Source organism: Eretmochelys imbricata, chromosome 1 (assembly GCF_965152235.1).
Source record: "Eretmochelys imbricata isolate rEreImb1 chromosome 1, rEreImb1.hap1, whole genome shotgun sequence".
Taxonomy (NCBI): domain Eukaryota; kingdom Metazoa; phylum Chordata; order Testudines; family Cheloniidae; genus Eretmochelys; species Eretmochelys imbricata.
In genome coordinates, this window is record NC_135572.1 from 230,414,663 (window position 1) to 230,440,696 (window position 26,034).

Below are 26,034 nucleotides of genomic sequence, written 5' to 3' on the forward strand. Positions count from 1 at the left end.
GTGTTGCATACACAGTCTGCAAAACAATAATTTTATGTATAGAGATAAAATTGAATATGCTACACCTTTTGGAAATTTTGCAGATGTGCATAATTGGATACAGTATTATGCCAGACAAATTATCCACAGTAGATGTGCAAAATCAAAGGTATAAAAATTGAACTGAGAACATTATAATTTAAAACTGATTTTCATGCTTAATAAATTTAATATAGTTCTAGCCACATGAATTTAAACTTTCAGCCACTATTATGCAAGAGTGACACTTACCCTCTTCTGTTCTTTGATATATTCCATCAGTTCCTCTCTTGTTTTTTTCACAGCTTCTTCCACAGCCTTTTCACTTCGTTTTTGTTCTTCCATTATTGCTGCCTTAACAACTTCCTGTAACAGAAAAGTAAACCTGATAACTGTAAATTGTATACATGTACATTTCTATATTTCAAGTATTTTAGGGGCATAGGGAAAAGTCTCTCAGAATTCATCCCATTCTTTCTCCCAAAGAATTTGTTAGCTGACTGCACTCTTCCTACAATCAGAGTTATCTCCACTATAAATATCTATACATATGTCTACCAATACCTTCAATATTCTAATCCCTACATTATACAAAGGAGAGAGCTAGAACTAATCTAAAGCTGCATTTGTAGAAGTAAGTTTCTCACCTGTCAGCAAAAGGAAAGTATAATGAAGCAATTTTCAAGCATTAAATTTCAACAACAGGTAGGAGTACACTACTTCCTACTGAGGTCAATTAGGGTATGGCTACATTGCAGTTAAACACCTTCAGCTGGCCCATGTCAGCTGACTCAGGCTTGTGGGGCTCAGGCTGCAAGGCTATAAAAATGCAGTGGAGATATCTGGGCTTGGGCTGAAGTCTGGGACCCAGAATTTAGAACTAGGGATGTTCCGACACAATCATGTGTATAAGCCCCAAAATCAGGAACTAGTTTCCAAGACCTGTGGTGTCCTAGAGTATTCCAGGAGATTGCAAAGGAAGAAGAAATAGAACTGAAGTTGGGCTTGGGGGAAAATTGTATGACTCCGGATCAATTCTGATACACCACTGCAAATATACTACTGTGGATAAAGCCATGGACAGCCTTTTCAAACACATCTTTCCTTTCTAATACATCTTCTGTGTACAGGTTACAGACTTAGGCAGCAGTACATTAGCTCAAGTTTTCTCTCTCTCCACTCAAAACACACAGGCTGCATCCCAACCCAATGGAGCCAACCATAAAATTTCTAACAGTGAAACTCAGTTGGACAGGAGTTCTGGAGCACAAGGATGTACTGTACAGTAGCTTGTATATGGAGAAGAAAGAAATGCTAGCAAAAGAGTAATTTTGGATTTGCACTTTTTGACCTAATTACCAAACTATACAATAACGTTCACTAGATGTAATGCTGAACTATGTTTTAGGATTTAGAACAAACTTAATATCTAGTACTGTGCATTTGTTAAGCAACTGGCCAGACAAAGCTACAGATAAACTCACAGTATATTATCCACTGAACACAAGCGTGTTATAAAAAATTATGAACTAGGTTCAGGCAGATTTTAAGCCAGCTTCAAGCAGTGTAAGGCCTGGTACAGGGCCCTTGAAGACAGAAGTCCACCTTGAGGAGTGTGCATTGGTCAGAAGCAGCTTTACATGTCATCACAGCTCAAAAACTGGGTAGTGTACTCTGTGAAAAGGAGGTCTCGGAAGAGAGAGACACAGGACTCTCTACATGAATTAAAGATATCCTCTCCTATGTCCTTCCTGGCAAAAACCCAAAAGCAAAGGGCAACAGAAATACCACCTGTGCTCCTGTGAATTTCTACTTCAGCGCAAGGGAGCTAGTTGGAACAGGAAGGTGCAACTTGATCCCTAAGAACAGTCTTGGTGAATATGACCCTATATTTTGTATTTTATTCTAAAGAGAGCCCAGTAATGTAAGGAGCAAACTATGTCACAAACTTCTTACAGGACATCCCTTAAAAAGAGAATACAAAAATGAGTGTACTAACGAGAGCTGGTTGAAAATATTGCTTTTCCTCTGGAAAATTTTGGCTTTTTCGAAAGAAGAAAAAAACCCCCAAACTACTCCCCCACTTTCACCCTCCCCAAGTAAAAACAAACAAAAAACCCCCCACACCAAAATTTTTGGGTTGAAAACCAAAAATTTTGATTCAGAAATGCCACTATAGTACCTAATGAGAGCTGTAGTTTGGGTGCCTTATTCCTTCATTCTCTTCTATGGGCTAGCCTTCCCGGCCAGATTACATCTCCCATGAAGCACCTAAATAAAAGTCTGGATTTTCAAATCTGCTAAGCACCCTGAAGCTCCCAATGAAGACAAAGAGAAATGCAAGTGCCTGCAATTTTGAAAAACAGACCACTTAATTAGGTGCCTAAATATGAATTTAGGAGCCTTTTATGCATCTATTTTTGAAAATCTTGGCTGGTCTCTCTCTCTGCACATGGACACAGACACAACAGAGTGAAAGTCAATGGGAGTTAGGCACCTAACTGCTGCTACTTCCTTTGAAAATTTTCCCCATTATAATCCATGCAGTGCATTTGAAGACAAATGTAAAGGTACAAGTGCGGAAGTTCTAAGTGGAAGCTGAGAAGTCATTTCTGTATCTACCTATTAATGTTATTTTGAGACCTTGAAATTACCTCATTCTGTGAACTCAATTTCATATTAACTGCCATATGGACATTGTCCCTTTAGCTGCTCTGTTGAAATGTATTTGCCTTGAAATTCTGCTAGCAAATAGAACAGTGAATTATTTAAAATAATCTTATGGGAGAAGAAAAAATATGAAAAAAAATGTATCCTGAGACACAGCTTCATAGTGCCCATTTATTTTAGGTTACTGGATAATGCATAGCAAGGGGCAGTGCTTGATTTTGGTAGAGAATCACAATCACTTAGTGTTGCTGAGAGCATGGATGCAAAAAACGTTAGGATAATATTTAGTTTTGTGGGGACTTCCCAAGGCTGTTGAAGTAGCTACAGTAATGCTTTCTATATAAGCATTTTAAAGTAACTTCTAAAATAATCTGAGAAATTTGTTATTTTAAAATATAAACCTGAGGAGCAAACCAATTAGTTTTTCAGACTAAAAAGTTACAAATTATTTTCTGTTACTTCTCTTGCCATTCCTACTCTGATCATGAATGACAAAGTCAGAGCATTCATGGCACCCATTCAACACAGATTCAATATGCATTGTGCAATTTGCTTGCACAAGCAAAAATAATCTAGAAGTAAAGAACACATTTGTCACTTCTATCAGAAAAGAATCACAAATAGGTAACTAATTATTTTTCAGATGAAGTTATCCATGGTTTCTGGATTCATGTCACAATGGATGTATTCACCTGGCTCTCAAATCAATTTAAGATTGCCTTGCAATTAGGCTTCATTTGTAGCTACAGACACATTTCAGCATGCCATCTACTCAGGGAAACTGACTCGGAGGATCCTAAGATCAATGACAGTTTCCCTTTTTGGTTGGCTCTATGTACAAAGAGCTAGATTCAAAGGAAAACTAACTATATTCTGTGTTTATAGTTTCAGCAAGTGCAGAAGCTCTTTACACATAGAGTTGGCTGAAAGGGAAACCGACTAGAATCACACCATTCTAGTTGTTTTCCCTTTGCAGCCGACTCACTGGAGCACTGTTTCAGTTACTGTGGCTGGCAGGACCAAATAAGTGCAATCTTAAATTACTGAGAGGTCTGCATTAATACCTCCAAGCAGCAGAGAATCTGGGAGAGACAAGCAGAGAAAGGCTGAGAGAGAAGGAACATGAGGGCAGAAACAGTGGTGGTCCTAATGGTGATTCACACATTTTCCACTGAGTGATGATAAATGCAACAGTTTAAACTTACTAACTACAACATAAAATAATTACACAAGGGCTATACTCTACCCTTGAACATGGCTATATTTTACCCTGAACATGGGAGGTCCACAGTAAACAGAGGCCTCTTATTTTGAAGACTAATTAGAAATGTAATTCTGCCTTCATCACAAAATGAGTTGGACACACCTGCAGTAATGAGTCATCTGTAGTAGACTTTTTTATTACCTCATACAAATGTAATGATAGTGAAAGGTGCTAGATTGAGTGTGCTGGAGACAAAAGTTCTCCATTTAGCCACAAAACAGGCACAGTATCACAGTAGTAGTGACAATATCCCCACACTGTCTTGTCAGTGTGTCTGAACCCTGCTCTGGAAGGATCATCTAAAGGGATGACTGGGCAATTCAGATATCTCTGCTTCTCTTCTATTAAGTATTGTAATTGGATTTAAGTATTGGAGAGATGTCTCGTCTGAATCCTCTCTCCACTGTAAAATCTCTGATACCATTCAACGTAGAAAAATACTCATGGCACTGCCATTCAAATAGGTCCCGATACAGAAAAGTATTTTCAGCTTTTATTTTATGCTTAACTTCATCTCTACTGAGGAAAGCTCTGAGGCACATACTTAAATCCCATCTTGACTTGAATGGGCTTTAAACATGTGTTTAAGTGCTTCTCTGCATCAAGGAGATGGGAACAATGATGGGAAACCACCAATTCTGAAAGTGATACACTAGGACTCTTAAATTGATTTGCTAAACTCACGTTGTATTTTAATCGAAAGACTAGAAAACCACTGAAGAGCCTAAAGTTATTGTTTCACCACTCCTATTTTTTTTATAATATAGCGTAAACGTGCTATTGCAGCTAAACTGTTTATGAGAAACAAAAATCTGAAGCAACCCACCATTTGCCTGTGGGTTATAAGACACATCTTCATTGCATATGAGAAATAAATATAACTTTATTTCTTGTCTTTATCAGATATATGGCCATTATTTCATTACAGACTAAACAATAGATCTTTCCTCCAGAAAAATAAATCTATTTTGAAATGGTATGGGTGATATACTGGAATGTTGCATCTATATCCCAAAAGTTCTGACAATCTAAGTTATTCAAAGTTAAGAAAAACTCCATCCTTCTTCTGGAAATCATTCAAGATGTAAATATTTTTTCCCTTTTCACAAATGTACAGAATTATGTTTCTAAAATTAGAATCAAATAATGCCAAAAGGAACACCACTAAATGGTGTGCCAAATATTGTCAGGCAAAAAAGAAAAAAAACAGAACACTTTATTGTAGTACTTAAAATGTATTCATTTAAAGCATACTGGTCATTCATATACGAATGAAGACAAAAGAATCAATATAAGGAGAGAGAATCCAATTCTAAAGCTTTTTGTGAGCTCTATTCATGGCCACCTCTAAACATTTGCTTGCTTTGTTTGACTATAAATTTAAGCAAGTGTTTTGTAATGCTATTAACATTTTTCAGCTATACAGTGATCTTTTCTTTAAGAACAGTATCTCACACTTCTCACTTTCTGACAGAGTCTCAAAGCCCTAAAATTCCAACTGTCCTGCAGGAAATATTTTTTAAGGGAACTCTGTGCTTTTAAATGGAGTTCACCCTGTTGGACAGGTGGAATTTTAAGACTCCAGGAGCACAAGATATTAAACAGAATTAGATCATACCGCATCCTCAAATATAGTGGGACTAGCACGCTTCCATAATGTAAAATATTGATGAAGCAAAAATTTGTGTGTTCTTGGGCCAAATAGTGATCTATTAAACATCAATGGGAGTTTTCCCATGGATTTGAATAGGATATTCTTTTCCCCTCTCCTTGTAAGCAAATTAGTTACTTCTCATCAAACACCACCAAGTAAGCTTTGCAAAATGATGCCATTTTTATTATCCACATAGCCGAAGTAGCAGAAAAACTTCATAATCACAGAGCCTACCTCCACAATCTTCTCAGTTCTGGAGCCCAGGAAATATGAACATCTTAGTTGTGAAGGCTGATTACTATTTTATTCTATTTTAATTTCGTTTACCAGGGAGCAAACCCTGAGACAAAGGTCTCTTTGACTAGAGAGCCCTGGCAAGGCTAACCACAGATGTAGCAGAAAGTTACACATTATAGAAATATGCTGCTCACATAAGTATATTCACATGCCAATTTAATTTGTGAAAAAGACCAAAATACCATGTTTGGTATTATAATGGAAAGAAAGCTGATCAAACTCCATAATAAATTCCTTAGAACACAGATGTGGCAAGGCAGCATTGTCCTGAAGATGCAAAAAATGTTGCATTGATCAGTTGTTTGCAAACACTAAAGGATGTACAGAACACTCCAGTCATGAATGAACTTAAGTATCTTGGTGCCATGTTATTGCAAACTTTGAAAAGCAAGCTAGACAAGTAAAGGATGAAGTCATAGACCAATGAAATTCTACCATGTTTCTATAGAGTTCACACACATTAACACAAGCAACTGAGAACTGTATTTATGAAAAGCTATTTTTGTAAAATTATGATCACAACAGAAGAAAAAGTAGGGTGAGGAACCGTTTTGCATTGTCACTGAAAAAAACATTAAGAACTGTATTAATTTTCTTTACCTTGTATAAGAAAGAAAGAAAGAAAGAAATGTTGGCAAAGTTAAGTGGTGTAATATCCCACTTATATGGGGAGGATTTAAGTACATAACTCAATTAATGCCATAGCATAGCCATGCTGGAGTTTTACTCCGCATTGACAAGACTTTGAACACTGCTCAATTTTTCCCCCACAAAGGGCTGCTGGTAAAACAAACAGGGCTTTGGAGCAGAGCCCAGAGCTGGAGCAGAGGAGCTGCAGGTTTTTTCCTGGAGCTGGAGCGGAGCTGGAGCACAGCTCCAAAGCCCTGAAAACAAACATTATTTCCTAGCTTTGTATATTCATATCTGATTTTCCCCAACAAAAAAAAAAATTACAAATTATTTTCCACTGTTCATTTACATGCTTTCAAAGGCTTTAGTTTCCTTATTTTTAATATGAATTTTCCCCCTCTAATTCTCTATGGTAGTTACATAAAAGCAAGTTAAAGTTTTTTGTAAATTTCCATCTGTATGTGTGTCTTTAAATAGGGCCAGCTAGTAGCTCTTCAATTCCAAAGGGTCCTCAGCTGTCCTAGCAACTCCTGAAATGTAAGTCTTAGGAAGTCATTAGTATACCTGGCTCCTCTGTCTCACCTTATAATGTACAGCTTAGGTTTTCTACAGACACCCTGGAGCCCACTGGCTCACAATGTTCTGCAGCACTCAAAGGTGGCTGGTTCCTCCAAGAGACTTCTTTCTACCTTGTAAGCTACAGGTCTTTCATTCATTTCCGTTCATCATAAGTTTATTTTTGCCTCTAAACAGACTTCAAATAATGTGCACACTGGACTACACAAACACTAATAAAACACAAAACGCTACGCCAAATGATAATAGAAGCAATTTTGTACATGTGTTTTTTTAGCTTTTTAAAATAGCCTTTGCCATAGATTTTAACATTATGAAAGTTTACAATTTTTTTTTTTTTTAAGGTAGAGGACCTGGAGTACAAATTTTAAAAGTTTAATTTGTAAGCATCCACAACTTATACTTGTTTTGTTAACTGCCTCCCAGTTATCCAATGAAAGTACTTGTGTACACTGAAAGTAATAATATAAACATTCTCCTTTACAGAATTATAAAGGGACCTAATATAAGACTCCTCATGGAACTCTAGCTAGAACCTTAACTACGATGGAGTTAATTATACAAGGTAATATTTAATGACATGAAAACAGCATGACCCTTCATGCTCTGCCATGACTCTAATGTCACAGTGTGGTCATCTAGCCATCAAGTGTGATACCTTGGCACACTTATGTGTACCTTGACTTACAGGCAGCACTTTGATTCTTAACTGGGTTTCATTCAGTGAGTCCCATTTACCAGATTTATGGTCCTGTTTTACAGTTTTTCTTTCTTATTAGAAGACCAACTGTATCAGGTACTGTCCAAAGAACTGTCCTTAAAACATGGCCCTAACTTCACAAAATTTTGAATTTATAGTTTTCAATTAGACTTAAAGAATCTCACCTCTAAATTTAGTGTTCTGAGACACTCCAAACGAGGGATACCGGAACACACTCAATTTCCTAACCAGTATTATGCTGCAGAAGACTGTCATTAGCAGTTTGGAGAGAGAGATAACTGATTTCATCTGGGTAGTCCACATGCTCATGATTTGCACTGGAAAAGGTGGGTCTTCTTGTAGCCTAATCTAGGCTGTCAGAAGATAGTTTTGTAGTACTGTCAGAGGTGAGAGATGTAGCCTGTTTCATCTCTCCATTCATTCTTCAGCAAGCTGCAAGGGGTCATCTATGCCAGAGTAATAGGCTTCAATGAGACAGCTTGCACTGCTATGGAGGTCCTGCTTGATGGAAGTGCCATGCTAGGTAACAGGGGCAGGAAAAGAATCAAATAGTAGATAGGCATTGGGAGTTGAGGCCTTTATATCAGAGAATTACAATGCTTCCTGAAAATAAGGTTCACTTTGAGGTGCCAACAGTAAGGAAGTAAACCTACCTATCTGGATTTTTTACCATTTCAATTGAAAATCCATTACAATCTACATATCACACAGACTATGCTGAGAGATTGTGCCACACACACTCAAAGAACTGTGAAACCACCTGATCAACATCCTATACAGCAAACAGGGAAAGATTAAGAATGAGCTCTCAAAACTGGATACTCTCATAAAAAAACAACCTTCCACACAAACTTCCTCATGGATAGATTTTACAAAAACTAGACAAGCCATTTACAACACAAAACTTTGCTTCTCTACAAAGGAAAAAGGACACTAAACTATCTAAACTGCTACATGCCACAAGGAACCACAACAGTAGTTCCCTTAACCCACCCAACAATATTGTTAATCTTTGCAGCTATACTCTTAGCCCGGCAGAAGAGTCTGTCCTATCTCGGGGCCTCTCCTTTTGTCCCTCCAGGCCCATGAACATGATACAGTTCTGTGGTGACCTAGAATCCTACTTTTGATGTCTCCGACTCAAAGAATATTTCCAATGTGCCTCTGAACAACATACTAACCCACAGAATCCTTCCTACCAACACTACAAAAAGAAGTATTCTGCGTAGACTCCTCCTGAAGGTTGAAACAATAGACTGGACTTCTATATAGATTGCTTCCGTCGACGTGCACGGGCTGAAATTGTGGAAAAGCAGCATCACTTGCCCCATAACCTCAGCCGTGCTGAACACAATGCCATCCACAGCCTCAGGAACAACTCTGACATCATAATCAAAAAGGCTGACAAAGGAGGTGCTGTCGTCATCATGAATAAGTTGGAATATGAACAAGAGGTTGCTAGGCAGCTCTCTAACTCCACATTCTACAGGCCATTATCCTCTGATCCCACTGAGGATTACCAAAAGAAACTACACCATCTGCTCAAGAAACTCCCTGAAAAAGCACAAGAACAAATCTGTGCAGACACATGCCTAGAACCCCGACCAGGGGTATTCTATCTGTTACCCAAGATCCATAAACCTGGAAACACTGGACGCCCCATCATCTCAGGCATTGACACCATAACAGCAGGATTGTCTGGCTATGTGGACTCTCTCCTCAGGCCCTACGCTACCAGCACTCCCAGCTATCTTCGAGACACCACTGACTTCCTGATGAAACTATAATCCATCGGTGATCTTCCAGAAAACACCATCCTGGCCATTATGAATGTAGAAGCCCTCTACACCAACATTCCACACAAAGATGGACTACAAGCCGTCAGGAACAGTATCCCTGATAATGTCATGGCAAACCTGGTGGCTGACCTTTGTGACTTTGTCCTCACTCACAACTATTTCACATTTGGGGACAAAATATACCTTCAAATCAGCGGCACTGCTATGGGTACCCGCATGGCCCCACAGTATGCCAACATTTTTATGGCTGACTTAGAACAACGCTTCCTTAGCTCTTGTCCCCTAACGCTCCTACTCTACTTGCTCTACATTGATGACATCTTCATCATCTGGACCCATGGAAAAGAAGCCCTTGAGGAATTCCACCATGATTTCAACAATTTCCACCCCACCATCAACCTCAGCCTAGACCAATCCACACAAGCGGTCCATTTCCTGGACACTACTGTGCTAATAAGCGATGGTCACATAACCACCACCTTATACCAGAAACCTACTGACTGCTGTACTTACCTACATGCCTCTAGCTTCCATCCAGGACACACCACATGATCCATTGTCTACAGCCAAGCTCTAAGATACAACTGCATTTGCTCCAATCCCTCAGACAGAGACAAACACCTACAAGATCTCTATCAAGCATTCTTAAAACTACAATACCCACCTGCTGAAGTGAAAAAAACAGGTTGACAGAGCCAGAAGAGTACCCTGAAGTCACCTACTACAGGACAGGCCCAACAAAGAAAATAACAGAACGCCACTAGCTGTCACCTTCAGCCCCCAACTAAAACCTCTCCAGCAATTTACAACCTATCCTGAAAAATGATCCCTCACTCTCACAGATGTTGGGAGACAGTCCAGTCCTCACTTACAGACAGCCCCCCAACCTGAAGCAAATACTCTCCAGCAACCAAATACCACACAACAAAAACACTAACCCAGGAACCTATCCTTGCAACAAAGCCCGATGCCAACTCTGTCCACATATTTATTCAAGTGACACCATCATAGGAATTAATCACATTAGCCATGCCATCAGGGGCTCATTCACATGCACATCTACCAATGTGATATATGCCATCATGTGCCAGCAATGCCCCTCTGCCATGTACATTGGCCTAACCGGACAGTGTCTACGCAAAAGAATAAATGGACACAAATCTGACATCAGGAATCATAACATTCAAAAACCAGTAGGAGAATACTTCAACCTCTCTGGCCACTCAGTAAAAGATTTAAGGTTGGCAATTTTGCAACAGAAAAGGTTCAGAAACAGACTCCAATGAGAAACTTCTGAGCTTGAATTAATCCGCAAACTAGATACCATTAACTTGGGTTTGAATGGAGACTGAGAGTGGCTGGGTCGTTACACATATTGAATCTATTTCCTTATGTTAAGTATCCTCACACCTTCTTGTCAACTGCCCATTCTGCATGTAACATTGTCCTTTGACTACTCATGAAAATACTACCCTCTCTTCAAGACCAACTTCAGCCACAGTCTTTACAGTAAATTGCCAATTGATAATGGTTTGGATGAAGACTGGAAGGGACTTGTGATATTAAGGTGTTTATATCCTTGTGTATAAAAATCAATCAAACTTTAGCTGCGTGTATGTCTTATGTCAGAACATGCTCTTATCTCCCTCCCACATCTCCCTCTTTACCCCTTGCTAATGTTCATTATACTCTCTATTAGACTTAGTCCTAAATTAGATTGTGAGCTCACTGCTGTAAGAACTGTCCCCTCTTCTGTGTCTAGTTAAACAGGGACCTAGTTCTGCTGAGGCCCCAGGTATTGCTGTAATAAAAATAATAAAATTATTATTCAAGAAAATTGACAAGGCAAACAAAGTCTGAGGAAGAAATGAGCCACAGGTTGCATCTGAGAGGAGCAATTTCTCCTTACAGTCATCATCAGGGATATCAGCTGAGGGGGGAAAAAAGACTCAGCCATGAACAGCAGGTAGCCCCATTTATAGGGAAGTGCTACTGAAAATTTCTGATCTGATCATTACGATCTCAGAACACACTCACTCGACATCATTTAAAAGGCTAAGATTGACAAACCCAATTCCAGTGAAGCATTAAGCCATTTTCAAACAGAAATAAGGAGAATTCTGGATAAGTAAATTACAAATGAATACACACACACAGAGGACAGAAGGCAAAACATACTATATTTTATTGACTAGAACATTCTGGCTAATAATCTAAAATGAAAAACAAACCATACCATACTTTGCAACTTCACAGGAAAATTTTTGTTTCCCTGAAAGGATCAGATGGCAATAGTAAATTTTCTCTTTAAAAAAAAAAAATGCAACCACTGACTGTAATGTTTGTGGTTATTCAAAAAAAGTAATCAAATTATAGTATCTGTGGTGGTAAACTACTACAAAGTGCTTCCAAGATCAGACAGGGTTAAAGCCTGTATGCAATGGAGTACTACTTTTCCATGACTTTGCCACTACAGCAAAAATAAACTTATCTAGTGTCAAGGTTCCTTCCCCACTCGGAACTCTAGGGTACAGATGTGGGGACCTGCATGAAAAACTCCCTAAGCTTATTTTTACCAGCTTAGGTTAAAACTTCCCCAAGGTACAAACTGTTTTACCTTTTGTCCCTGGACTTTATTGCTGCCACCACCAAGCGTCTAACAAAATATAACAGGGGAAGAGCCCACTTGGAAACATCTTTCCCCCCAAAATCCCCCCAAGCCCTACACCCCCTTTCCTGGGGAAGGCTTGATAAAAATCCTCACCAATTTGCATAGGTGAACACAGACCCAAACCCTTGGATCTTAAAAACAAGGAAAAAGCAATCAGGTTCTTAAAAGAAAAAAATTAATTAAAGAAAAAGTAAAAGAATCACCTCTGTAAAATCAGGATGGTAAATACCTTAAAGGGTAATCAGATTCAAAACAGAGAATCCCTCTAGGCAAAAACTTAAGTTACAAAAAGACACAAAAACAGGAATATACATTCCATTCAGCACAACTTCTTTTATCAGCCATTTAAACAAAACAGAATCTAACGCATATCTAACTAGATTGCTTATTAACCCTTTACAGGAGTTCTGACCTGCATTCCTGCTCTGGTCCTGGCAAAAGCAACACACAGACAGAAAGAACCCTTTGTTTTCCCCCCCTCCAGCTTTGAAAGTATCTTGTTCTCCTCATTGGTCATTTTGGTCAGGTGCCAGCGAGGTTATCTTTAGCTTCTTAACCCCTTACAGGTGAAAGGGTTTTTCCTCTGGCCAGGAGGAATTTAAAGGTGGTTAGCCTTCCCTTTATATTTAGGACATCTAGTGACAGGCATCTCTTCTGACCCAGTAAGGTCACACTTTTCTTTCTTATGCAGTCATCATTCAGAGAACATCAGATAAATGCAATATGCCCATCAACATACTTATGGACTCCTAAGACTCACTTGTTAATCATATGCAATATAAAGTTTCTGGAAGAAAGTTAAACTTAATATTTTTTCAAATATGTCCTGTTTCTTTCCCACTTTTTTTCTTTGTATTTTTCTACTGCTATTCCAAGCTTTCTGTACAGTAAACCTCTAGTGCTGTATAACACCTCCCCACACCCATACCCCTCCACCACACACCAAACATTACAAGTTTATTTATTATCTACATAGCTAAAGGACAAATTAATCACTAAAAGTAATCTAAGAATCACTCCCCCACTACTACATTTTATATGACAACTTAGGTCAAATTTTAAAATCTGGTTGCCAAAAGTTCAGCACCCAAAATTGTATTTAGGTACCTGAGTAGGGATAGTTATCTATTCATCAGGTTACTTGGTACCTACATATAGATTTAGGTCCCTAACTCTTGGCAACTAAGTTTGGAAGTGTGATTATGCCATCAATATTTATCTTTAATTATTTACTTATCAGCATTTCTATGGTTTTCATTGTCATCTTATCTGAACACCTAAAATAAATCAATAATTTATGGCAGAATTCCTAGATTCCAAGGCCAAAAAGTACCATTGTGATCATCTAGCCTGACTCCTGTATAATACAGCCCATAGAATTTCTTCAAGATAATTTCTGCTGCGTATATTTTAGAAAAACATCCAATCTTGATTTAAAAATTGCCAGTGAAGAAGAATCCACCAGAACCCTTGATAAACTGTTCCACTGGTTAATTACCATCACTGTTCAAAATGTATACCTTATTGCCAGTCTGAATTTGTCTAGCTTCAACTTCCAGCCGCTGGATCATGTTATACCTTTCTCTGCTAGACTGAGGATCCCATTATCAAATATTTGTTTCCCATGTAGGTACTTATAGGCTGAATTAAGTCACCCCTTATCCTTAAGGCAGGTTTTCTAATCTTTTGTTCACTCTCTTGGCTCTTTCTCTAACCCATCTCCAATTTATCAGCATCCTTTCTGAACTTTGGGCACCAAAACTGGACACAATATTCCACAGGGATCGCACCAGTGCCAAATATAATACAAAAATTACCTCTCTACTCCTACTGAGGATTCCCGTCTTCTCTTCATGTCATTTGTTTCCTTGATTCATTTTGTTCTCAGCATATTGATTCCATGCCAAATGAGTGCTCAGATCTTTCCTCTTTTTGCCCACCCTTTTGTTATTAGTTTAATGTCCTCCTGATTACTCTGGGCAGCCTGTCCCAGAAGAGATTGGTCCCCCTCCTACTGAGGTGTAGGCGCCATCCAAACTCTACCACCCTCTTTCCCCATAGAAGATGGACCAATGTTCCACAATATCCTAACCCCTTACATAGCCATCAGTTGACTTCCAGAAGCTTCTGCCTTTCCTTTGCTCGCAGGACAGGAAGGGTCTCAGAGAAGATTGCTTGAACACTCCTCTTCTGCATGCTTTGACTTCCCTGAAGTCATCTATTATCTCTGAAATCTCCAACAATGTAGTGTCATTAGTGTCAATATGAACCCCCTGCAAGGACTGTGTTTTCCTTGGATGGCTGGAGAACTCCATTGGCAAGCTTGCTTTTCTTACAGGTTGGACTGAGCTGCCATTCACGGATGCATCCTGTACATCTCTCTGTTCACTTGAACCAGCTGGAGCTTTAGAAGTATCTTCCACAATTTCAGAGTTGAAGACCTGGTATCAATTAGAAAAGTCTAGCTGTGTGGAATTCCTCCTGGTCCTCTTCTCTCTGGTGGCCACAGCCTGCCCAACCTCATCTGTCTTCAGCCTTGAAGGGTGCCAGTGTGATTTCTTGCCTTTGGTGGTTATGAACTGCTAGATCTCTTCTCTGACTTCCTGTCTCTCTGTCTCCTTGGTGGTCAGCTCCTTTCTTCTTTTAACCTGGGGTAGTGGTGTTCCCTGAACCTGGCTGTCAAAGAACTCCTCAGCTTCTCTGATCTCTACTTGTACCTCTCGTCCAAGAATCTTTTGACTCCATCAAAGCCACCAACTTGCACTTCATGCACAGGAAGTCCCTTCTAGTTTCAGACAGGACAGAAAACATGATACATCCATTGCAGTCACCTCCACTGTTTACACACTGGCTGAACCTGGAAGGAAAGCCTCCCCAAACTCCCTCCAAAACTATTCTGTTATCTGCCTCTGTTTGCAGCTCTTGAGTTCACCTAACAAGTGACTTTTTATACCAATTCTCCCTGCTAAACTTAGCTCAGCTCCACTCCTCAGCACCAGAGAGCAATTAACCACCCAGAGACTTCTAATGGCAGGGCTAATCAAAGCTCTAATGGATCACAACCTCGTAGTCTTTACCAAGGCACCAACAGCAGACCTGACTTAGCTGCATACTTAGGGGCACATGTACACAGAGACCAAATAGTCAAAGAAACAACCCACAGATGGCCCAAACACACCACTCACCGAGTCCCACTATCTCTAAGCACAGAGTCTGCAGTGTGACAGGTTCGGGCCAGATGGCTATAGGAGAGTAATAGAAGGTAGATATATTAACCCCAGGCTAAGTAGGTCCCTTTTCCCTGGGTAAGGTAACAGGGAAGGTTTTTTTTTTTTTTTTTGAAACAGAAAAGAATTTTATTGTGTAACACTTGCAAAGAGTTACCAAAAAAACCAAAACAAACTATGCAACAAAACAACGCAAACAGAAGGTATAACACAGCAGCTTTCAGGGGGGAGAAGTGTTCAGGCTAGCCTGGGCCCAGAGTGGGGGGGCTTCCTTGACACTCGTGGTCTTCCACCCTCCTGAGTTACCTGGTGGCCTAGAGCGGGGGGGGCTTCCTCGACACTTGTGGTCCTCCATCCCCTCGAGTTACCTAGTGCCGCGCCCAGTGTCACCGATTATCCCTCTCCTGAGAGTGCCCGGCAAGATGGGCATGGCTGCGGGGTGGGCAGTTTGGGGGTGGGGCGGGTGGACAGCCATGTATTATAGGACCCTTCCTAGATGACAGTAATGATTATATCCACAGCGGCAACGGCTGGGGCTGGCGTCTCTCGCTCTTTCCGTCAATCAAAGGGTCAGACGGAGGGAACCGGACGGGGTCACCGAGCAGAGAACCCCGGACAGCGCCCACCGCTCCTCGAAGGCGTCAAGGGAGTCGGTGGACGCTGCCTAGAGGAACTCCGCCTGGATACGTGAATGTACTGAGGATCGAAAAAAGGCCCTACAATCGCAGGACGCTTCATGGGCCAACCTCCCCTCTCTGGTTTTATAAATGACTGTTTTAGCCAAGGCTAGGAGGAGATTAACCAGGAGATCTCGCGATTTTGTGGGGCCACAGATGGGGAGTGTATAGATAAAAAGGTGAGGGGAGAAATGAAGCCAAAAGCGCAATAGAATATTTGTGAGGAGCCGGAAAAGGGGCTGCAAACTGGCACACTCTAGATATACGTGCGCCAGGGTTTCCCTCACATTACAAAAAGGGCAAGTACCCGGGATGGGGGTAAACCGTTTCAGAAACAAGCCCGTGCTCACAGCTCCGTGAAGGAGCTGCCAACTGATGTCCCCGACGGGCCTCGGGACCAAGGTGGAATACAGGCTGGCCCACCGAGGTTGCTCACCCTCCAAAGGTGGCAGGAGGTCCCGCCACTTTGTATCGGGGCGGGACACCAGGGTGTGGGCGTGAAAGGTGTGAAGCGTGAGTGTGTATAAATATTTCCGTGGTGCGATTTGAAAACTGACCGGCTGCAGTTCATGCAGCCGGCTTGCAGTGAAAGGGTGAGGGGTTTGTTGGGATCGGCAGGGTAGGGGCCAAATGGAAAGGTCCGGCGGGCCTGGGGTAGAGGATGGGCGGGGTGCGCCCTCGCGCAAGGCTCGGTTGACAGAAGCCCGAGCAGCAGGGGTCAAGGCGGCCTTCACCTCCTGAAGTACACACCGGGGGGTACGAGGGCTGGAGAGCCCCATGCGCCGAGCGAGCGTCAGGGGATCCAGCCAGTCTCTCCGATCGTAGTCCAGGAGGTCTCCGACCCTCGTGACTTCCGCCAGGACCAACCTCTGGTGCACCGAGCGGGACTCTGCCACCTGCACACGGAGTTGGGGATTGTGTAGCAGGGGCTCCGTGAGGAGATCTGCTCCCACGGTGGCCGCCACGGACCTGGTCGTTAGAAACAGTTTCCAGGTCCGGAGGAGGTCCTGGTAGAAGACCGGCAGCCCAGAGAGGTCTCGCGGAAAACCTCTCGGACAAAGATAAAAGAGCTGCCGGTCGTATCGGAGCCCTTGGAAGCGGTGCAGGAAGGCGTGCGCCAGTATGCTCCACGCCAAACTACTTGCACTATAAAAGAGCCTCTGCAGGGCCTGGAGGCGGAAAACGCGGACCTGAGTGTACAGACACTTCAAGCCCTGCCCTCCTTCCTTCAGGGGTAAATGAAGAACTCCAACAGGGGCCCAGTGCATTCCTGACCAAAAGAACTCTAGAATCAATCTCCGGAGGTGGGTCAGGAAACCCGGGGCCGGGGCCAGGGTGTTGAGCCGGTACCAGAGCGTGGACAGGACTAGTTGGTTAAGCACCAGTGCTCTCCCTCGGAGGGAGAGACATCGGAGTAGCCTCGTCCATTTCCAGATCCGCTCTATCACCCCGCCCTCTAAATTTTGCCAGTTCTCTGGCAAGGAAGGGTGCATGGCGTAAAGGTAAACGCTGAGATAGAGCAGTGGACCCGCACTCCACCGGATGGTCTGAAGCGCGGGTGGGAGGGAGCTTACCTGCCGCCAGTTCCCCACCGCCAAGCCACAGCTTTTGACCCAGTTGACTCGGGCGGAGGAGACTGCCGAATAGATGGCCTGGCATGCCTCCACTCGTGCCAAGTCGCCCGGGTCCTGGACCACGAGGAGTACGTCATCGGCGTACGCCGACAGGACCAGCCGCAGCTCCGGCTCCCGCAGCACCAACCCTGTCAACCTCCTGCGGAGGAGACAGAGGAAAGGCTCGATCGCCAGAGCGTACAGCTGGCCCGAGAGGGGGCACCCCTGCCGCACTCCTCGCCCGAAGCTGACCGGTTCGGTCAGGGTCCAGTTGAGCCTAACCAAACACTCCGCGGAGGCATACAGCACCCGGAGAAAACTCACAAACTGAGGTCCGAATCCAAACGCCTGCAGAGTGCTCAGGAGGTACCCATGGTCTACTCTATCGAACACCTTCTCCTGATCAAGAGACAGCAGGGCGAATGACAGACCATCTCTCCACCCGAGTTCCAAAAGGTCTCGGACTAGAAATAGGTTGTCAAAAATGCTGCGACCCGGGACAGTATAGGTCTGGTCTGGGTGGATCACGTCCGCCATCACGGACCCTAGCCGCAGCGAGATTGCTTTCACTATGATTTTGTAATCCGTGCTAAGGAGTGAGACGGGATGCCAGTTTCGTAAATCATGGAGGTCCCCCTTCTTCAGCAACAAGGCGAGCACCGCTTGCCTGCACGACAGAGGGAGGACCCCACTCTGCAAGGACTCAGCCCAGACAGTGACTAGGTCTGGGCCGAGGATGTCCCAGAACGCGCGGTAAAATTCCACGGTCAGCCCGTCCATGCCCGGAGATTTATTGGTGAGCATGCGACGGAGGGCTTCCGAGAACTCGGCCAGGGTGAGAGGCAGCTCTAGCGGGGAAAAAATTGCAACTCGAAAGTGCAAAGACTGCTCCCTGAGGGGAATCTGCGAAAGGCGGGGAAAAAATAACCCCAGGGGTGGCAATAGCATTGCAGGAGGAGGTAAATTGGGCAGGAACAGGGGTGGGGGCAGGGGCAGAGGTAAGGCTCTGGGCTTCAGGAGGCGAGCAGCTAAAAGAAGGTGCCTCCTGAGCAGAGTCGAGGGTTAAGCGGTAAGGGAGGGAGCTCCCAGTGACACTAGGCGCTGGCTCCGTGGTGGTCTTGGCAGCCATTGCATCAGGTGGTGGACCACCTTCTGCAGGGTGCTCGCCCGGGAAGGCAATTAGGGGGAGGGAGCAAGGGGAAAGGGGGGCTGGGGTGAGGTTGCCCAGATCGAGGCCAGCCGGCAGTAGATCATCCTCTCCCTGGGTGACCGGGGTCAAATCTAGGGCCTCAATCTCCGCATACACGGAGGAGAGGCCAACTCCTGCTACCCCGAGGGCCTCTCCTCTAGGGCCCGCCTCAACGGTCGCTTCGGGGTTCGTGGGGGGTTCGGGTGGTATCCGGGCAGAAGGAGCTTCCTCAGGGGTCTCGGAAGGGAGGGTCTCCCGTGGAGGGGGGGTTCTGCCCTCCAATGCCAGTCTGTCTTCCCCTCCCGACACCAGCGGATGGATCTCACTCGTGGCCGTAGTGGAAGGCTTAATATCAGTGCCTCCCTTCCTGGTCTTCCGAGGGGCTTCCGCATCGGATGGGTGCAGCGGAGCTCGAGCCTTCCGCTTGCCTCGCTTCCCCTGGACTAGGGTCCAGCCCTCCATAGCATCGTCTGGGGGTTGGTTAGCAGGGGTCGTGTTGGGGGGCGGAGGCGATGGTTCAGGGGTTCGGGGAGGTAACGGAGAGGCAGCATGAGGGGCAGGACCTCTCCTATACCCGGTAATATCTTTGCCACACCCTCCTCCATAGGCTCTGCCGGATTGGTAATAGCAAGGGTGGGACTCCCTTGCTCGCCTGGGCGTTGTAGGGAAGGTGTTTCTTGGGCCTGGACGGGAGCAGCGGCAGGTCGAGTAGGAGGGTTGGTTTCAGGTGCCGGGCGGCCAGGGGCGTCTGCAACGACGGGGCCGATGTCCTGCCGGGTCTCGGGGGTCTTGGGTGCCCCTGCCCCCTGGGCCAAAGGGCAGTCTCTGCGGACATGCCCCGCTGAAAGGCAGAGGTAGCACCGGGCCTCTCCGGTGGAGTAAAAGACCCGATAGCGGGCTCCTTGGTAAGGGACTAGGAAGGACCCCTCGAGCGCCTCTCCGTCACGCACCACTGCAGGCGATAGAAGCTGCACTTGCCGGCGGAACGAAAGGATGTGACAGAGGGTGGGGTCCTTGCAGCCCAACGGGAGAGGGCTGATGACAGAGACAAGTTTCCCCAGGGTGGAGAGAGCGGGTAACAGGGCAGCATTGGGTAAAAAGGGAGGAACGGAGGTGAGGACGAGGCGAACACCCAGGTCTTCTAGCGGCTCTAGGGGGACAAACACCCCCCCCCCACCGCCAGGCCCTTCTCCACCGCCTCCTGGGCGGCAGCCTCTGAAGCTAAGAAAAAAACGACCTTCCCATACATTTTGGAGGCCGCCACAATAGCCGTGGGTCCCACCACCTTCGCCAGTGCCTGCACGTATGTCTCCACGTGGGGCAAAGCGGTCACCAGGAGGCAACGGACACCATGCCTCCTGGTCAAGGTGGGGAAGGGGCCCCGGTCGCTGGTGATGGTAGCAGAGGCAGTGGGTGGGCAAGATGACGAGGCGGCAGGCAGGGGGGAGCCTGCCACCACCCGGACATACATCCTGGGGGCCGGGGGAGGGACGTTCGCAGAGCTGGTGGAGGGAACAGCAGGGAGGGACGCCATGGTCGATGACGAGGCCACAGCGGTGGGGGCAGCCCCTGCCATGGAAGGCCTAGTGGTTTTAGCGGGGCTCTTTCCTTTCTTCCTGCCCTGGCCTTTCCGGCCAACTTGGGGGGGTTCCTAGAATCTGGGGGTGCGGTGGACATAGCGGCAGTAATTGCCCCGGTGCCTCCTGCTGCCGGTGCCCCAGCGGGGGCGGTGGCAGGTGTTTTGACAGTGGTGGTGGTGGGGGGGGGCTTGGGCAGGGACAACTGATATTGTTAGAGGGGCCTCGCCCCTCTCATTCCCCGCCATTGTGAGCAGGGAGAGACGGGGAGACACCAGAAGGAGGAGGGGGAAGGGGGAAGCAGATTAACCGCTCCTCCCTGCTGGGTTGCAGGCGGGGGGGGGGGGGGTACCAAATGGGTTGGACTGGAAGGGGGGAAAAACAGAAATCGGGGTCCAGTAATAGGGGCAAGCTGTGGGGTAAACAGTCCGGGGATGTGTGTGTGTGTGGACCCACGCATGTTTGCCCAAAAAGTCTCGTTTGGTCGGCTGTTATGTCCAGTCCGAAAGGCAAAGTTCAAAGCAAACAGCTGGATCCGAAGGCAGATGGCAGGTTGCCAGCAGGGACGGACGGCAGGGGGCCGTGACAGTTGTAATAATGTTGGGGGGGGGGCACCGATGGATCGGGGGGCAGCTCCGTGCCAAACCCCCTGTGCCACCACAAACGCAATTAAACCACAGTCAAACTCCCCCCCCACGCGAGTATAATTCAAAAAATTACTCAGTCTTACAGCCCCCTCCACGATGATTTCTAGCTTCCGTGGGTGATTTCCTCTGTCTTCTTCTCCAGCTTTGTTGGCTGTGTACCAAGGCTTCCGGCAGGTGGAGAATGTTGCAGAGATAAGAAGAAATTCCGAGCTGACAGCAAAACGGCTGGGTCTGGGGGCTTCCACTCCCCCTTCCGGGTAGCGGGTTGGCAATCTCCCCACCCACTCCTCCGGGGGTTTCAGCTAAGGCAAATAGCTGCGCCCGAGAGCAGGCGTGTGGGGGGGGGTGCTGGCAGCAAGCTGGCAGCCGACCAGCACTCAAACGGCAGCAAAGAAAAACGGCAAAAAAACAAAACAAAACAAAAAAATAAAAAGCGTCTGGCCCGGTTGGGGGGCGGGGAGAACTAAGTCAGGGTCAAAAAGTAAGAAAAATCCAGGCCAGGGGGCTTTAGGAAAGAATAGAAAGCAGATAGCTGAGGAGCAAGCGAGGGAGGTCCCGTTTCCCAACAGGAAGGTTCCAGAACAATCAGGAACCTTCTGGAGACAATTAAGACAGGCTGATTAGAACACCTGCAGCCAATCAAGAAGCTGCTAGAATCAATTAAGGCAGGCTAATCAGGGCACCTGAGTTTTAAAAAGGAGCTCACTTCAGTTTGTGGTGTGCGTGTGAGGAGCTGGGAGCAAGAGGCACTAGGAGCTGAGAGTGAGAACGCGGACTGTTGGAGGATTGAGGTGTACAAGCATTATCAGACACCAGGAGGAAGGTCCTATGGTGGGGATAAAGAAGGTGTTGGGAGGAGGCCATGGGGAAGTAGCCCAGCGAGTGACAGCTGTCACACAGCTGTTCCAGGAGGCACTCTAGACAGCTACATTCCACAGGGCCCTGGGCTGGAACCCGGAGTAGAGGGCGGGCCCGGGTTCCCCCCAAATCCTCTCAACTCCTGGTCAGACACAGGAGGAGTCGACCTGGACTGTGGGTTCAGAAAAACGGCCAAGCTGAGGGCTGCCGTGTAGCTCCAAGGCGAGCAAATCCACCAATAAGCGCAAGACCCACCAAGGTAGAGCAGGAACTTTGTCACATCAGTTATGATCTCCCAAACTCTCCTATTAGCGATCTCTGCATGCAGCTATTCTGAAGTTGTAGGTCAACTTATACTTAGTTATTTCTCGCATCAAACTCTCATTGACCTCCGTGAGAATTTAACTAGAGGAAGGAGTAGAAAATAAAGTGTAACCACCTCAGGATTTGGCCTAAAATTAGAATAAGAAAAGCATTATAATAGTGGAGTTTTGTTTCCATCCAGTACAAATCTCTCTTTATCCTGACAGATAAAGATCAAAAAGTTCACAAAAAGTCTGCCAAGAACACCATATGAAGGGCCCAATTCTGTGTCCTTAGAAACCTATAGTAAAAGTCCAACTGATATGATGGAGAGCATATTTGTCCCCTTGTCTGGGATCCGGTTCAAATGCCTATGCCATTTAATCTGCTTTTCCTCTCTTTATTCTTCGTCCTGTTTTCAGCAGCAAGAACCAATGGATTGCAAAAAGATAATAAGAAATAAGAAAGAAGGCTGGGCTGGGAAGCTTATTCACCGGAAAATAGCATGTTGCCTTTGCACACACACTGGTGTGGTAAGCTCTAGATCTATCTAGAAGGCAGTATCGATTGCAGCCATGTCCAAATTTCCTCCTGCCTCTGAACATTTGTTGTAAAACTATATTTAGGTCAAAGCCCTCCGTTAATTTTTATGGTTTTTAAAAAATACAATCCACGAATCATGAACAAAACAAAACAAACAATGGAGGAAGGCAGTGAGTGTGGATCTGTAGAGGCAGTGTACTTTGACAACTTCCATTACAACTGAGTAATTTTTCCTTCTCCATTGGGAATCATCTCTGCAGCGGCCCAATCCCGGGAAGCAGAATGGCAGTAAGAAACCTTAGAGGAGGACTCGGGAATAGTTAAAAGATTAAAAATACAGTGTGGGAACCAGCTTGGAGTACTTCAGGTCCAGACAGGATGGAACCAAAGACTCCAGTGTAATAGAAGTTGGATGAATTTGTAAGAATCCTCTTTTAGTCAACGTTTCAGTGAACTCTCCCAGTCAAAGTGGGCTGAAGTTTAAAGCCAGTAGAAAGTGGAGATGTCCCTTGAGGAGTGAGCTCTTCTCAACCACTTTATGAAATGAGTGGTGGTCTATCACTGACATCCCATTTTGCAAGGAAATGGTGCCAAAAAACAGAACTACTTGTCTGGATCCATATGATTGTGGACTTGAACAACAAGACTCCACAATGATGCAAGCCTATTATAAAACAATGCTATATACTGGACTATTTTTTTTCAAAAAAGCTTAAAACTAACAAAATCTACTGCATCTAATAAATACTGTGGAGAGGGGTATCAAAAGATGCAAGGATGGCTCAAAAAACTGCTGCCTGCACCAAAACAAAAGGAAGCGAGAGCAGACTTCCATGGTTTCACAGTGTGAAATTCACACCAGATGTCAAGATCCGAGAGAGGGAGTGCACTTGGACCCAATAGTTGCTGATTTCTCAATGATTTTGGGAACTGTGGTGCCAATGAATGAACTCCGAAGAGTGGGGGGTGTGCAGAAGCAATTCTCAATGGGGAACTATCCGCTAGAGCAGTTATATTTGGCAAGAAAAAAGTGACACCCACACATTTTCCTCTCCCTCATATTACCTTCCTTAATCGCCTATAGAGACCTACTAATCCTGAGCAATAAAGAAAATGGGAAGAGATGGTGAAATTGAGCTATTTTAAATCTAGGGATCAGAAAGGGCCATTGTGTTTGTAATAAACAAGACTGGAAATTGGATTAATAAATCCATGATAATTTTTGGACAAACTTTTAATTTATTGTGTTTTCAACCTTATCCACAATGAGGAAAAATATGACAAGACTAATATTACCATTCAGTCAAGACATTTACAGCAGACAAACAAAAAGGGGTGGGGGGAAGTGCTCTTTTAGTCCATGTTCAGTTCCTTATGCATTTCACTACATAGCCTTCATTCATTTATATGGATGGAGAGTTGGGGAGGGGGAGGGGAGAAGGGGAGTAAAGGTCCTTCCAGAGATTCAGTCCAAAATTGATTCAGGTTTGCCAAGTCCACTGAAAGAAGCACTCCCTCCAGCACAAGTATAAATACCAATTTAAAACAAACAAACAAACAAACAAAAAAAACCCATTTAGTAGCAGGGAGGTAGCCACTCACTTTTAAGGACTAAGTGCTGTATGTCCCAGCCATTTAGTTTTACTTTCTGAGCAACACCACCACACTGGTATTCATAAACTGATGAAATACCTTCAAGCACAGGGAGTACCATCTTAAGAATTTCTAATTAATCAAGTTGTTTCAACCATTAAGACATTTACTGGTTTGCCAATAAAATTACATAGGACTTTCCAAAATAATAAATTATAAGTCATATTTCTGCAAGGAGCTACACTACATGAACCCTCAGTAATCTGAACGTATTCAGTTGTCTTGATTGCTCAGAGGCTTACTGGGGAGAGACTACAGAGAAGTTCACATTTTTTCCATAAGTTACTTAGCTAAACATGTGTTCCAAAATATATTTTCTTCATATATCTCAGTATCTCTCACTTGTGGCTTGGCTGAGTGAAGTACTGCAGCCTCAATTTTCCTGAAATACTTTCGCAGTGCAATGATCTTTACGTTTTGGTCCTTTTGCTCATGTCGAAAAGGAAGTAGATTTTATGTTGGTTCTTTTAATAAATGGGAGGCTTTTTTTTAGTTATTTGCAGACATCAAAACTCTCTTCTCGTCCCTAAATTACCTGCTGTGAGGAATATGATTGTGGCAGATTTAGGTTCTTTCCCTTAATATTCAGGGTAAACTACTGTGAATTATCCACAATGCAGTACTGCAAATTCGACCTTAAAATTTTAGAAAATGATAGGAGGAGATACTTAGCTTTCAGCTCTCTGGGAGGGCTACTAAACTCAACCTATAATGTAGACCTGACTTTCCAGGGCTTCAACTTCAATTTTTTTTCTATTAATTTCTCCACTACTGTCTTTTATTGGTGTAAGAAAAGTTTTGCTCAATTGTTTCAACTATTTCTCTTGTATTTTTCAAGTCTGAATATCTGAAGTTTCTATGTCCACCTTGCTTGTAATTAGATTTGCAAATTTGTAAATTCATGGCACTACTCTGCTTATATTACCAACTACGCTGCTAAAAGACCGTCACACACTCTGTACTTTATCCAAAATATTTTGGATAGCATCATCCTATGTCCCCATCGTTTTTTCTGGCCTTCCAAAGGTTCAAGGATAGGGGAGCAGGTAGACCTCTGATAGACACACAGGGATACTCCCCATCTTTTTCTTGGCTTGGGGGAGAAACACACTCCCCACAGCTTCATTACACCATTGAATAGTGTGGTGAGAGCTCCCCCTCCAGTTTCAATCCATTTTAACTACCACAGGCTCCATAACATCCCCATTGCTTTTGAATTCAAAAATGTAATTTTGAAAAAAAAAATGCAGTGGGATAGTTTTCCTGTTCCTTTAGGCATTCTTTGCTGTATTGACATCTACTAGAAATATAGTAAACCCTGTTTGCCACTGTAAGATGCATATAGTGTACCTAAAATAGAACAAAAATACTGTAGTTATGCCAGCATACATCTAGCCTACTGAGCATATGACTTCCTTACCCATAATGACTTTTAAATGTGTGGTAC

At 44.3% G+C, this 26,034-nt stretch overlaps 1 protein-coding gene across 5 annotated transcripts in view; it reads right to left on the minus strand.

Annotated features, from left to right (window-relative positions):
* Positions 1-26,034, minus strand: part of CCDC91 (coiled-coil domain containing 91) — a 315,195-nt gene that overhangs the window by 57,110 nt on the left and 232,051 nt on the right. For all 5 annotated transcript variants that reach the window (XM_077825315.1, XM_077825324.1, XM_077825306.1 and 2 more), the window contains one exon: positions 271-384. In XM_077825315.1, the coding sequence (XP_077681441.1) occupies positions 271-384 (114 nt within the window). The remainder of the gene's footprint in view (positions 1-270; positions 385-26,034) is intronic.